The following is a 16,174-nucleotide window of genomic DNA, read 5'->3' as shown; positions in this document are numbered from 1 at the left end:
TCAATCTCACTTAATTAGAACTAAAGTTATCGTGTCCCAAAGCATCAACCAATCAAATTGCTTATCTCTGCTTACCCTAAGCGGAAAATGCTCATCTTCGAACTCCATCAAGGCATTGACCTAATAAACACATACACCAAGTTTGAACATTCTAGCTCAATTAGGAAGAGAGTTATCGTGCCCCAAAGTATCAACCAATCAAATTGCTTATCTCTGCTTACCCTAAGCGGAAAATGCTCATCTTCGAACTCCATCAAGGCATTGACCTAATAAACACACACACCAAGTTTGAACATTCTAGCTCAATTAAAAGTTATCGTGTCCCAAAGCATCAACCAATCAAATTGCTTATCTCTGCTTACCCTAAGCGGAAAATGCTCATCTTCGAACTCCATCAAGGCATTGACCTAATCAACACATACACCAAGTTTGAACATTCTAGCCCAATTAGGAAGAGAGTTATCGTGTCCCAAAGCATCAACCAATCAAATTGCTTATCTCTGCTTACCCTAAGCGGAAAATGCTCATCTTCGAACTCCATCAAGGCATTGACCTAATAAACACATACACCAAGTTTGAACATTCTAGCTCAATTAGGAAGAGAGTTATTGTGTCCCAAAAAGTGTGACGGACAGACAGACGGACGGACAGACGGACAGACAGACAGACAGACAGACAGACAGACAGACAGACAGACAGACAGACAGACAGACGAACCCATTTTAATAGTCCCCTGCTTTCTTCGAAAGGCGGGGGACAAAAATAGTGATCTTATAGGCTACCTGTGTTAATATGGTCATAGGTCCTGATTTATCTACTTCAATGATTTCACCATTTTTAGTTCCAACAAGTATTTTACCATGACCTAATACAATAGCTCTGATAGCTGGGGATTCCTGTATTAATATTCCTTTAGATCCTGGTGCCACAGCTGTTCTCTTGATAGCATAGGTTTTTAAACATCTTTCAAACTGATCATCCCATAATCCTACAACTCCATCTTTACCACCTGTTACAAAACCCTAGAAATAAACAAAATGAAAGATATTTTACTCATTGAAACTGTCGACTCTAAGATTATTCAACAATATAATGTATTCTAATATTTATGGGTAGGAGACATGGAGACAAAGCAAAGGCACTGAATACATACTACAGATTCTGCATTATATAAGATAACCAGATTGCATCTCAAACCAGAAACTGGGAAAAGAACAAAGCAGAAAACAATAGCAAATCCATCAAATAATGCAACTAGAAATATCATACCAACCTGCATTAAATGTCAGGTATCAGAAAGTAATTTACAAGGTGACGATCTGCATAACAAACCTGGACTAGTAAAATACATGTATGCCATGAAGGGAAGCAAAGAAAGTAACTTTGGTTTGTAATTAATTGTGAAGCCTCTAAAGGGCTAAAGAAAAATTTCAGCTTACACATTTTATTTGGAACATTTTATATAAGTTATATCTCTACCAAAATAAAATGAAATGAAATGGGGATAATGAAGACGAACATATGCCATACAGTGTGCTATGAGGAAACTTAGCCCGGACAGTGGCACTACAGCCTACTCTTATATCAAATTCCAACTGTCAAGGGATCTTTTCCGTGCACGCTAATGTGTAAACAGGACCTCGGTTTTTCATCCCATCCGAACATCTAGACAGCTGTCCTTGTCAGGCCCTCTGTTTATATCTACCAATGGAAAGGCAAACACCTATTATATCCAGAACTATAACTATTGGAATAAGGGATATGCATTTTATCAAAATAGAAGTCTATGTACATGTATTATATTAATTTGAAGAAAGGTGAATAAATTTTACCTTATCTAGGGAGTGCATTGAGAATACAGGTCCTTCATGTGCTTTAATAACTTTCTGTAAGGTAAGACCTTGCCATATAAAGACATTACCATCACTGCCACCAGAGAAGCATATATCATCAGTTTTACCATAGGCTACACATAACATATCACATAACTTGGCTACTTTACCTAATGTTCCTCTATTGGATGTAAATCCCCCACCTAAAATATTATCAACAATATATACTCAAAATACACCACAAAATTTAATTTCACATTCATAAAATTTGCTTAAGAATCTGTTCATGCACAGACAGGTCATGTTACTATAGTAAGAATAATACTAATAAATCATGCCTCCACTTTCACCTACCTATTGGCAGTGAAATAATTCTATGCAACAAATACTATAATATTTGTATTTATTTCATGTATTTATATGTTAACTGACCTGTTTGAGTCCAGAATTTAATATGTTTGACACCAACTGATACCAACTTACTACCATCAAACGGATTCCATTTTACAACAAATATTTTATCTTTATGACCTCTGTTAATAAAAGAAATTGAATAGGTTAAATTAAAAACATTATTTTAACAGATAAATTTATGGTACAGTATTATTGATTAGAATATAACATGAGGAGAGTTTTTCTCTTGAAACAGTAAGTAATCCTACAACAAACCTTGTTGAAGCAAGCTTTTCTCCTTTTTTCCAGTCCCATACAACAATGGTATGGTTGTCATCTAATCCTACTGAGACCAGTTTCTTTCCATCAGCTACATATAAAAAAAACATTTAAAAAATCCTGCCTAAATTTTATGTTATCAGCTTAATACATAAATGGGATCAGTGGGGACCCTAAAAGTCCCCAGTACTGGAAAATGCACTCAATATACCTTCAATTCCAGATATTTATAAAGATTAGAGATTGTCAGCATTGATTTAATCTCTTTGCAAAGAGATAAACTAACCTGAGAAATCTACAGCACAGACACCTCTTTGATGACCTCCTTTTAGAATTGCTCCAGTTTTTAATGTTTCTGCATCCCAAATATGAATGGTGGGTTCACGGCCAACCTTTAATAAAATTGTTATGAAAATAAGAAAATTACTCTCTTTGTCATTGACAATTACCGTCACTTAATCTAATCAACTTTCAATGATTGTTTTTTGTTCCTGTAGTGATGGATGTTGAACCAAACGTTAATATCATTATTTTATTAAGTGCCATTATTTTGCTATTCAATACAGAAGTACAAGAAAAATCTGATAGCAATGTGAACTTCAAATGAGAAGTGGTATCAAGTGTTTCTGCAAGAGTAAGCATACCCTGCTAGATTTACAATTTAAGTTAACATACCTGACCAGTAGCTACAAGATCTTTTAGTGGATGTATACATAAACATAATATATCATCTGTGTGTTGTGTATAAAACTTCTGCTCATTTTTATCTTTATTATACACTATACCAGTAGCAGCTACATGATAAACAATCTCTCCACTTTGTGTATAAAACAAGTTGTTTCTACAATCATAGCCTCGATACCTGAAAACAAAAACAATAATAATGCATTATTCAATATGTTTACAGCTTTTAATGACATCAATAATTATTTAGGTCATTAAGATATAAAATAAATCATTGTTTCAAAAACCACCAATGGACTGGGAACCAAACATGATGTCACCCCCATCATCTTGGAATTGAGATGCCATATCCAAAATCAAAGTCTCATGTTGATAATTCTTGAATTGGCAGAGCCTTTGGCTTTTTTTAATAGAGCATTGATTGCAAAAACAATAAGATTACTAGGGCTTGGGGCCAGTTCCTGGTCTCAAAAGTTATGGATTACAGAAGACAAAACACACTTGTCACACACAGTTTTTCTAAGGCAATGACATTTGCATAAACACCATAAATATGTGAGAACATCCTGTATTTTACTTTAAAACAGTAAATTTCAATCTCACCCATGGACGTATTGTAATTTAAGACTATCTTCAGGTCCCTTTTTACGTTTAGCACCAGCCTTCATATCTTGTCTCATTAATTTCTTTAAGGCTACAGCATCTTCTTTATATAAAGCTCTATCATAATTCACCTGTTTTTCTCTCTCTAGATCAGAATCTATTTCACCAACATCAGATAAATCAGAATCACTGTCTTCACTATTACTATCAACATATGCTATAAAAGAATAGATACTATTAAAACATTTTGCATAATTGTAGGATCCATTTATGTGTCAGAATAATATGTACCAAGTTAAAAAAAAATATTAAGGTCAGCAACAGATTTACTGAATTTTACAAACCTCCACATTTCTCAAATATAAAGCTAAACAAGTGGTTGCCATGCAAGATACGCTCACATTTACAATAGAAGGACGTAAAACAGGGAAAATCAATAGGGATCATTCTCTCATGTGGCTGTATAAAACTCTGATTCTTAAATTGTTTGGCTATCAAAATGACGTTATAGAGAGATAAACAACAGGCATTACTGGTATTCAAGAACATTGCGAGTACTGGGGCTTAAAGTTCTATTGAAGAAGATAACGTACCATCAACCCCACCAATACTCATATCATCAACTCCACTACCTTTAGGAAAGAAACGCCACTGAAAGATGGCATGATCAGCTCCTCCTGTTGATATAACTCGGTGTTTATCATTTGAGAATCGTACATTACTCACATGAGCAGAATGGCCGGTATATTTTCTAAATTTAGCTCCTGAAAGAGATTGATACAAATATTTTGTGGCAATTAGTGAACGAGTACAAAAAGACCATTTATATGAAATACAATCACTTGTCTATATATAGCACAGTGTTTCTACAAGCATTCTCTTATCGTTTTTGCTTTTGTCCTTGAAAATAATAGTAAAGCAGTTATTGTATTTCATATAAATTGCCTTTGCGCTATCGAATATTTAATGTTTGAAAATCTACTAACATGAAGACTTGGGCATACATGCCGTTTACAGAGATACCATATCCCTCTCTCCTAACTAAAATAACTTTATGGGTAAGCCTTATAGTGTAAGTATCATTATTTTTTGTAGTAATGTCAAGTATACAATATGTCTGTCTGTCTGTACTTCTGTTGCGTGGGGATTATTCCATGTTCTAACATTAAAGGAACATTATGTAAGATTTAGATACAGAGCTGGCTGTTCTCGCTATAATATGTGAAAAATAGATAATGCAAAATGAATATATTGAAAATTTCATTCAGATCACTTTATTTTAAGCAAAGTTATCAATGGCTGTAGTTTTGACAAAATGTGTGCATTGATCGCAACTACCGTACAGGTCATTTGAGACTTAGTCTCACTTCACCATTTTTTCAATAAATCATTAAATGGCCGAACCGTTCTAATCTACTTAATAAATGTCTAATAATTTATATAACATTTATGGCCCCCAAAAAGACCTGCAATAGGCAAATTCAGTAATGTAAAATACTTTCTTGCTAAACAAAAATTTTATGTTTGTCATTTTTAATCAAACTGCCAAAATCTCTGATTACTCACCTTTCTTAAGGCATGGAAATCTAAAAAGCTTAACTAAACCAAAATCATCTCCAGTAACAACTGTCTCAGCACTAAAATTAGCATCTACAGCATTAACATCATTAGTATCAGTATATTTCTCCCATATACCATTTACTTCGGCTCCTAATACACCAGTAAAAGTTGACCAATGTATGGCCATTATTTCTTCTTTATTCGTTACTTGTTTTCCCACTACAAGTGTCAAAAAATAAAATGTCAGGTTTATAAAATTTGCATTTACATATTTTCATTGTCTAATATTCTAAAATAGCACTACTATTTAAATGCCAAACAATAAGGAACAAAAGTATCTGGGTGAAGTCTGGTACATTCCCGACAGTGTTTAAAAGAGATAATCTTTAAACGAATAACAAAAGAATTCAATGTACAGTGCACTCTGTCAATTCCAACATCGTACGGGACCAATACAATATGCCAGATTACACAGCATGTCGGAATACTCAATTGCCTCAATACCGGAAGTGTTATTGTACCTTCGAATACCGGAAGTATTATTATAATGCACCCTCGAATACCGAGAACGCTTTCTGTACATTCAAAATTTATTACACTATATCAAACAATTGCATAACAAGACACAATAACATAACATGTACATAACAATTTACTTTGAATATATATAACCCAAATAATAGCACTTGTCAACTAAGCCTTACGATTGGCTGACTAATTGACTGACTGGTTGGTTTTGTTCAAGTCCTTAAACCACTTGTGAGTAAAATCGTTTCTTACTTCTGTTAAAGTTATCGGCAAATTTCTGTTTGAATTAACAATTCCTTCTATGTAGGTCGCAGAACTTTCTCAAAGAGAGAGAGAGATGGGGTTTAACATGTGTAATGTCCACTCGACACAAACTAGGTCATTTCGGGACTAACACATGGTTCAATTTTATTTCAATTATTCGTTTTTGCGTAGGGGTCTTTAGCAGTGGGAGGAAACCAGAGGACTCGGAGAAAACCCATGAGGTGGTAATTAACAAAGACCAACACATGTTTTATGCTCACAGATAATTGATTGGTGATTGCATGTCGGTCACCACACACTGATTGAAGGTCGAATAATCCAATGTTAATTGAACACAAATCGTGGGATGGGACCGCTGATTGATATTGTAATTCAGAATCTGGACAACTCATATCATTTTTGGTTGAAGTAATAAGGAAATAAATCGGGACATGAAAATGATGGATTTCACAGAATGCTGTAGTATTCAGATTCAGATGTCGTGACAAGAGCCCACTGTATCTGATTACAGATAGAGCTATTACACTTCAAAGATTTTTTCTAATGATTAAGTGTAAGTAAATCAAACCAACCTGGCATTTTAAAAAAGAGTCGTTCAGCTGCACCACTGTTAGTCTGTAGATATTTACTATCATCAGACCAATCAATATGTGTGATAAAACTAGAACTACCAGAACATGTACCAACTCGTTTAAATCGTTGTTCCACCGAATATATATCAACAAAATTATCATTGGAAGCTACGGCCAAAAATTTGCCACAAGGTGAGAATTTCATTTCATGGATTACTTCTTTCCTGTCTTTCATACGAGCAATTTCTGAAAGATCTCTATTGAAAGTAAAATTATTATTCACAGAATTATTTATAAACAAATTTAATATATATCTTTTTATTACGGTGGCTGATAAGGGACATGAAAAATAATATAATTTGTTTTTTTTAATTTTCACCCAAGTCAATTTTAATTTTCACCCAAGTCAATTTTAATATAATTTGTTTTTTGTAATTTTCACCCAAGTCAATTTTAATAAATTTGTTTTTATATAATTTTCACCCAAGTCAATTTCAATATAATTTGGTTTTTTTAAATTTTCACCCAAGTCAATTTTAATTTCCACCCAAGTCAATTTTAATATAATTTGTTTTTTATAATTTTCACCCAAGTCAATTTTAATATAATTTGTTTTTTATAATTTTCACCCAAGTCAATTTTAATATAATTTGATTTTTATAATTTTCACCCAAGAATTTCCACCAAGCGCGTGACGTCATCTCAATTAGCCTCGCCTCGTTTCCAAAACACTAATGACCTAGTTTGTGTCCAGTGGATGTTAAACTCTCTCTCTCTCACTCAAAGTTTGCCTACAAGGGGCGAGGGGCGACCATTTTGTCCGGCAGTTTCGATCAGATTTTCAGAAAATTCGAACTCAATCATCATTAGGGCGTAACGGTGATATATTCAAACGTTTTTTTTTTTTAAATCGGATACAAATTGTGACCTCTAGAGGGACCACAATTTTTCGTACAATCAAAGGTCGTAATTCAGAAAGTTAAGATCCGATAAGCGCGAATATCGAAAGAAACCAGATGATAATTGTGACCTCTAGAGTGTCCACACGCTAAAAAAAGTGACTTTTCGTACAATCAGGGGCCATAATTCATGAAGTTTCAATCCGATACATGCCAATATCGAAAGGAACCTAGATCTTTTGGGGATAAACCTATATTTCAAGTCTTGTCAAAATCGGATAAGAATTGTGACCTGTATAGTGTCCACAAACAAATTATGGATGGACGTCCGGACGGACAGGGGTGACGACAATATACGTCCATATGAAAATGTGGGCGTATAAAAATATCTATTTGATATAAGATAAAACATAATACATTGCAATCTGCTAATTACAGTATGAGAACCATATAAGATAAAACATAATGCATTACAATGGAAACGAGGCTAATTGAGATGACGTCACACGCTGGGTGGAAATTCTTGGGTGAAAATTATAAAAAACAAATTATATTAAAATTGACTTGGGTGAAAATTATAAAAAACAAATTATATTAAAATTGACTTGGGTGAATATTATAAAAAACAAATTATATTAAAATTGACTTGGGTGGAAATTAAAATTGACTTGGGTGAAAATTATAAAAAACAAATTATATTAAAATTGACTTGGGTGAAAATTATAAAAAACAAATTATATTAAAATTGACTTGGGTGAATATTATAAAAAACAAAGTATATTAAAATTGACTTGGGTGAAAATTAAAATTGACTTGGGTGAAAATTATAAAAAACAAATTATATTATTTTTCATGTCCCTTATCAGCCACTGTATTTTATACAATTTTTATCAAAATCTATCTTCGTTATCCTGGTTGTTAAATCCCAATTTATTAGGGTTTTTTTGCTTTGGGTATGACCTTTGCTGTATCTTTCTAGGCAATACTTTAATCATACAGAATGCCCCTTCACGAATCAAAATAACTCATCACAAAAATTCAATAATTATTTTGAGTTAATTGCTTTAAGCTATAAAGTTAGTATCTGTAATCTGTATAAAAACAATTGTTTCATATATGTTTTTCTGGAACTTTTTCCTTAATATTGTTACAATAATCCTTACCTGGATTTTAACACCATAAATGAACCATCAGTAAAACCAACAGCTATCTGGTTACCATCAGCATCAAACGCACATGATCGTATCTTTAAATCTAATGTTGTCTTTGATAGACTTTCACAATTAGACATATTCCACAATCTAAAATAGAATAAAGACCAGAAGTCAGTATGAAAGTTCATGTACCACTGTAAGAATGGAATATATTATTGACCCAGAATTACTTTACTTACAAGTATTGTAAAAGGCAGATAGAATTATTATTGTATCTATAGAATGGAATGGGCTATTATGTATGAACAAAACGCTCTTTCGTAATTTTGATGCTAACAAGGTAATTTTTATATCACTGATTTCTCCAGACAGGATAGCTTTTGAATACTACTTCAAATCTCAACTATCAAAGGTTCTGAAAAATCCTGAATATTCTTCTTGGCTGGAATGAACAGAACAAAATGCTTGTAAACCTAATATTAACAAAGATGTATACATAAACTTTAAAGCAACTGGTATAAACCAAGTAATTACCGCAGAGTCTGATCATCGCTGGCAGTGGCGAATATAGATTTTCTAGGATGAATAGCTAAAGCCCATAGTTCTCCTTCAGCATGACCTTGTACTAAACAATGGGGTCGATTTTTATCTTTAACATCCACCTCAAATATTTCACTGTCTTGTGTTCCAACTACAAGTCGATCTGCTCTCCAACATACACTTCTAACACATAATCCTATTAATACAAGTACTTAATAATAAAACTTATGAATAAAAATCAATTTGGGTATAATGATGTTTATAAAGTAACAATGATGAAAGAGAAAAACATAATATCAGTTTTTGAATATGTTCTTTATCAAAAGGAAATTTAAGAAGTCACCTATTGAGATTAATAAGAGTTTGTGTTGTCCTAGCTAATGCAATCTGTCGACCAATGTGAACTCATCATCCAGTTTTAAATATTTTCACATGTCACTCAGCCAAGAAGACAAAACAAAGCAAATTAATTCTCCAAGATTTTATTTGAGGGAGAGTAAGAAAGCATCACAGTCCAAATAAGTGTACAGTTTATATACTTGTCAAAACAACTTGCTAATATTAGCGTGTGCCAACCGAAAAAGGGACGTAACTCTTTTTTCTTAATTGGCTGTCACAAATATGGCGCTATTTTTTCGCGAAAAGCTAGCCTTGCATTACGGCCTCGTGTTGGTTACCTGCAATCGATACCGGTTCCATTCAACCGAAAACAGTTAGTTAAGAGGTCAAGGTTGCTCCGCATGCAAAATTTATCACTCGTAGCAAGGTAAGAATATTTTTTTTCTCCGATTGAAAAGTTTGAAATTTTGTAACTTTTTTCGTGGAAGATGCGGAGCGAAAAAAAACCTGCTCAAGTATGGATTAAATATCCCTTTATAAGATCCATCTTCATTTATTTCCATAAGTGGACGTGAACATTGGTAAAATTCAATTTTTCTCCATGTGACCGAAATTCTGTCGGCCATATTGTAATGGCGGGGGCGTGTCAAATGTACCGTTAGACACCCGTTAGTTACACACGTGCTAATAATGAGTGATCATAGGAAGAATTTTAACTTTCTAAGACTGTGCAGTTGATTTTTTTACGAAAACAAACATAGTTCAGAATTGTATGGTATAATAAAGCCCAATAAAAAAAAGAAATAAGGAGTACTTTTCTATATTTTTATTTTTAGGGTTTTTTTTTTAATTATTGAGAAATGGATAGGTCTACTAGTAGTTCTGAAGAGACATTACCCCCAACCGAAGAACTAGTAGAAGACACATTGGAATGTGGACAGAAGCTAAGCGATGAGAGTACTAGCAAAGAGCCAGAGGTGTGCACGGTAATTCAAAAATGTAATTTGTAAATTAAAAAATATTTCAATTAAGTGAGAAAGGTGTTCTTTACGCAACTTCGAAATTGACTGAAAATTTGAAGGTATTAATTAATGATGCGTTGAAGAAATCCACACCGAGGGAAAACATCTTTGTTTCAAAGGAAATTGTACATTACCAAGATGTGAATGGGGTTAGAACTGCCTTTGATGGCCGGGTTATATCTAGTGTGCCTGGGTACAATGAGTGGTATAATGTAGTATATAAAAGGGATAAAGCTGTTTATGTTTATAAACTTGCTGAAGATTATGAGGCAGGGGATCTCATAATTAAGCCGTGATAGCAGACTGTGAATGATAATTTCTAAAGTAAAATGTGACAATGAAACCCTGATGTGGCAACAGTTTTCGATCAGTTCTATTTCATTATTTTATTTTAAGTTACATTTTTCATAACAAGTTACATTTTTCATTGTTTTTAACTTATTATGTATTGTTTCAATGTTTTTTTCTTACCTTTTTTTCCATAACTTTTAACTAATATTATTGACTTATTTATATAAAGTTACTTTTTCCATTATTACTTTATACTAATATTATTAATATAGCTAACATATATTTATTACTGTTTTTCACCTGTTTCTGTTCTGAAGTTTTTACAGTGTTACTCTTTTCATTACCGGTAGTACTGTTAACTTGACTGTATGATTGACAACTTAAATACCTGTAGTTAACTTCTTTATACCTTGTTTTTCATCTTGTTTGTCTCAATATTTTTATTATTTAACATACGGTATATTAGATTATTAATATTAACTCATGTATTATTAACTCATGTATCATGTATTCCAGCCTGTTTTCCTTCATTTTATCAGTATTGTTTAATCATATTTACAAAACTTTTTCAGTATATGCAGAATATTTTGTAGATATTTAGCTGAATTGTTGTGTTTTTTTATATTTTTATACTGAAAACTTCAATTCTGGAGTTTTTTTAGTTATGATTCAGTGCATTTATTTTGATAATTTTATTTTTTGATATTTCATACTCATAGCTGTCCACGAGAACATGGATATTTCATAGCTGTCCACGAGAACATGGATATTTCATAGCTGTCCATGAGAACATGTTTCCAGTTTCAATTTAATCATCAAAAAACAATTTCCACTATTTTTAATGATTTTTTTTTATAGTTATTATTTTTATGTTTTTTCGGAACAAAATATGTCCGATTTGCTTTAAATTTTGTCAAAATAAAAGGTAAAAACAATATTTTTGTGGTTGATTTTAGTAAATGTGTGTCTCTAGAACATCTGTGTACAATTTGAGTCTGTTCCAAAGTCATTCAGTTAGTCAAAATATTATTTTTTCAATTTTGCCTGTTTTTGACGGATTTTGGGAAAACGCTGCTTACGTATGGGTATATAAAATTAGCTACAAAAAAACAAAGTTATGAACCGATTGTCATAATTGAAAAAGATTAATGATTCTCAGGTGTTTTTCTAACTGTGTGCAAAATTTCAGGTCTGTAGCTCAAAAATTTTGGTTGGCACATGCTACTAATGGTAGGAGGTGGTTGATTTCATACTTTTTATATGCAGCAAAATTCAGGCAAAGGAGGTCAGTTGGTGGCTGATCTCATAATTTATATCTTCAGTAAAATTCAGAAGGGTGGGTGATCACTCTCCATTCATGGCAAGATCCAATACATTACTATTATTTAGTAAATCTTGAAATGTGTAATCAAGTAAAGACGCAGGATGTAGGAGCAATGGATGTAGATAGGAAAAGAAATGATGCACCAAAAGACAGTTAGTTACATGGAAAACACAAAAAAGGGGGGCACATTACCTTTATACCCATTTTGAGCAGTGGCCAAATTAACAGAAGATATTGGTTTAAAATCTATATCCCATAATTTAACAATAGAATCTTTACCACCAGATGTAAAACCTTCATCACACATATCTAGTGTATAAATAGCCCCCTAAAACATAAAATACAATATCAGTGTAAACTTGGGTTAAAACAAAACTTAAAAAATAAAATCAAACTAGGCTATTCAGTATTAAACATACATTATGCAAGAGCTAAATCTGCCTATTGCAGGTCTTTCTTTAGACCTGAAAGTTTATCTAAATTATTAGTTAGACATTAACTAACTTATCCAGACAACAAGAAACTCTCGATACCGTCGCTGGCCTGCGACAATCACATTTACTGAATTCGAATACATTTTGTGATGGATGATTTAACGTCAAAATGGATAATTAAGACTTTGGTTTTTTTCGTACCGTCTTTAGTAATGATGATCGAGGCTAGGCCTAAAATTCAATTCCTAATATCTCGGTTCAGAGTGGAGCAATTTGACTGAAATTTCAGTATATTCTCTTTACATTATTATTTTTTTGTTTTTAACCATTATAGCGAGAACTGTCAGCTCTTTATCTAATCTCCCATAATGCCCCTTTAAAGGAATTAATTGATTTTTTTTCTAAATAGAACATGATAGTTTATGCATGAGACATGATCATTTTTGTTATTTATATTTTGTTACCAGTCTTAACCGTGTGGCCTTAAATTTCCTTACTTTATTTCCCACAAAAATATTTGTTAGAAACATAGAAAAGTAACTTACATTGTGAGCTCCTTGTATAACACTGTCTAGATTATTATCTTTCCAGATATAAATATCACCACTCATAGTACCAGAATATGTGAGATTACCAGCACCAAATGCCAAACACAAAATAGTTTGAATTTCTCCCACTTTACCAAAGACACCTTTCTTAGCTGTTAGTGCATTTCCACACAAAGACCAAAATTTTATATGTTTAACACCACAAGAGACAATTGTATTTTCCATAAAGGGATGAAACTGGACATCAAATACCTGTTTGAAAAGAATTATTTTTCTAAAATACGTTATAGGGGAGGGTATCTGCAACACCTCTTAAAAGAGTAGCAGAGGTTTGTCCAGCCAGAGATCTGTGTAGCTTCTGGATCAAAAGCTGATGCAAGCGGAGAGAGTAGACAAGAATATCTCATGGAATAATCCCTTATCAATCTGTTGAGTGGCATTTCTAGAATGAATTACTTTCAAATGAGAAATTATCTTGTTATATTTTCTTCAATAAAATATGTAATGTGCGATATAAATTTTAAAAAAATATATTTTTTTGATAAGGATTACTTGATCTGTAAATTGCTAATTCAGGTCGACCTAGATAAAATTTACTTACTTTATCTGAATGACCCCGAACTGTAGCCAGTATTTTACCTTTTCTCCAATCCCATACATTGATAGTTGAGTGTTGATCAAGGCCAACAGAAACAAGTCTCTAAAATAAAATAATGTACAGACATATTAAAATTCTATTAATGCATAAATATAATAATGTTTGACCGAAATAACTTAGTAACACAACATGAATTCAATGAATTAAGGGATATCAAAAAACAACAATTCAAGACATGCCTTTTCAACTACCAAACTGTGATGAGTAATAGAGAGAAATGGTTCATTTTGGGACTAACATATAGTAATTTATTATTTCACTATATTGCTGTAGTACATGTACAGTGCTATTCATCAGTGAAATTCATCATTAACAGGAAAAAAGAACAAAGAAATAAATATTTATACTTCTCTAGGATATATAATATAATATTCAATTTTTTAAAATTATATAAACACTCACACTGCCCTCTCTGTCAAAACCCATGGCAGAAACTCCATGTTCATGACCCTCTTTTAAAATAGAAACGGTTTCACAAGTAGATGTATCCCAGACACATATATAGGGCTTTTTACCAATCTGTCCAGTAGCTACCAGTGATCTTTCAGGATGTAATGTCAAGCTGAAAGTATTACACATTAATTAAATAGCAGTACATCCAACTTCATACATTTCTTTAAAACAATAACTGGATTTGAATATATATCACTACTATCATAGGGCACAAACATGTACTGTATTTGGAGGTGTCTGGAGGACTGTTTTTTGTTCTTGGATGCTGAAAAAAACTTGAAAATAATTTACTATCATCTAAAAGAGGAATGTAGGGTGACCAGTGCATATTTTTGGTCAGAACTTCTAAATTTGCATATATGACGTAATTGTGATGTTATAGTGACTTCGTTGATTTTATTTTGTCATAAGGTTAAAGAGTACCAATTAAAGGGTAAAATGTTTAACTTTGGAACAGATTTTAAGTTTGAATAACCTATTGCAACGGATTGATATATTTATTATATTTAGATAGGAATAAAATATGGTTTATCCCATGTAAAGAATCCACCAAGGAACTTAAAAATCATATTGTTTTTGTTATTTTATGAAATTACAAATGTTTTAAATACTTCAATGATATTCAAATGAGTAAAGTTTAACCACCAAATAGGTTTTAAACAGCATCATTTGATATAATGTCCTTGCAGCACCCAGCATAACATTTACAATGTCTGTACATGGAAAACCGTTAAATACAGACTCAATGAAGAGCGCGGCCTAACAGTTTTTGGACTTATTCTTGGAGTACAGGCTTGGTCATGGGAAAGGGTTCGATTCAAAGGAATCTTGTTTGTATCGCACAATTCTACATGAAAATAGTGTTGGATTATTACAAATTTGTGTCGGATGTGGCAAGAAATGATTCCTTTTAGCGAACAAAGAAGAATCACTGTGAAAAATAGACAGTATGTATTCCAAAATAGCCTTAAGGCTTAGAACCGAGACGGGGGGAAAGCTTTATTTTCATAATTGTTGCCTATAGCATGTGTTAGTAACGAATTAAAGTAATTAAAAATATTATTACACAGCACATTATCAATATGGACTGTTAAACTTCATGGCAACATTCCTGGGGCAGATCCAGGAATTTTTGTAGGAGGGGGTTTGCCAGGCTCCTGTTAAGGAAATCTGACAGTTGATAATGCATGATGCCATCTTCGTCTCTAAATTGTGTAGGCACACATACGCATTGGTCTTTTTAGAGAGAAATCCAATGTTAGATGTCAATTTTTATAATCAATTAATAGGATCATATTGTGATTCACTTTCATTGATGCAAAGCATTAATTGTGATATCACACATAACATTATTTCGTGCTCTGAATGCCAGTCCCAACCCACCATAAAAGTGTTGTTATACAATTTTTTTGATGGAGCTGACCAGGATGGGTTTGGACCCCCCAACCCCCTGGATCCGTCCCTGCATTGTTCATTTGTTGCTACATAACACTGTAACCTGGGTATCATTTAATCTTGTGTATTTAGCATTAATTTCTTTCACATTCGTTTAATATCAAATCATTCTTTAAAAATTTGTAAAAAATGTTTAAAATCACCAAAAATCATCCTATTTGTACTTGTGTTCAGTTTAAAGCTGACCATTCAATTTTGATAATGGGTGTTCAGTTTACAAGCATTTAATTTCTCCATCACTCTTAAAAAATAAACAACCCAAATGATTATTGATGTGTAAGGATTAATTTTTAAACATCTGTCAGGAAATTAAATACTTAAGTAAATTGGACATTCATTATC

General features: G+C 32.6%; 1 protein-coding gene across 1 annotated transcript in view; it reads right to left on the bottom strand.

Annotated features, from left to right (window-relative positions):
- Positions 1–16,174, bottom strand: part of LOC126820733 (echinoderm microtubule-associated protein-like 6) — a 36,432-nt gene that overhangs the window by 18,414 nt on the left and 1,844 nt on the right. The window contains exons 2-17 of the mRNA XM_050548825.2: positions 14,327–14,486; positions 13,868–13,966; positions 13,264–13,518; positions 12,477–12,612; positions 9,303–9,504; positions 8,778–8,915; positions 6,716–6,972; positions 5,358–5,570; positions 4,385–4,555; positions 3,792–4,008; positions 3,180–3,366; positions 2,791–2,896; positions 2,502–2,595; positions 2,265–2,365; positions 1,833–2,035; positions 783–1,022 (exon numbers count right to left, since the gene is read on the bottom strand). Coding sequence (XP_050404782.1) covers positions 783–1,022; positions 1,833–2,035; positions 2,265–2,365; positions 2,502–2,595; positions 2,791–2,896; positions 3,180–3,366; positions 3,792–4,008; positions 4,385–4,555; positions 5,358–5,570; positions 6,716–6,972; positions 8,778–8,915; positions 9,303–9,504; positions 12,477–12,612; positions 13,264–13,518; positions 13,868–13,966; positions 14,327–14,486 — 2,779 coding nt within the window. The remainder of the gene's footprint in view (positions 1–782; positions 1,023–1,832; positions 2,036–2,264; positions 2,366–2,501; positions 2,596–2,790; positions 2,897–3,179; positions 3,367–3,791; positions 4,009–4,384; positions 4,556–5,357; positions 5,571–6,715; positions 6,973–8,777; positions 8,916–9,302; positions 9,505–12,476; positions 12,613–13,263; positions 13,519–13,867; positions 13,967–14,326; positions 14,487–16,174) is intronic.

Source organism: Patella vulgata, chromosome 5 (genome assembly GCF_932274485.2).
Source record: "Patella vulgata chromosome 5, xgPatVulg1.2, whole genome shotgun sequence".
NCBI classification, from domain to species: domain Eukaryota; kingdom Metazoa; phylum Mollusca; class Gastropoda; family Patellidae; genus Patella; species Patella vulgata.
The sequence above is the reverse complement of the archived record's forward strand: the minus strand, read 5'-3'. Positions and strand labels throughout refer to the sequence as shown.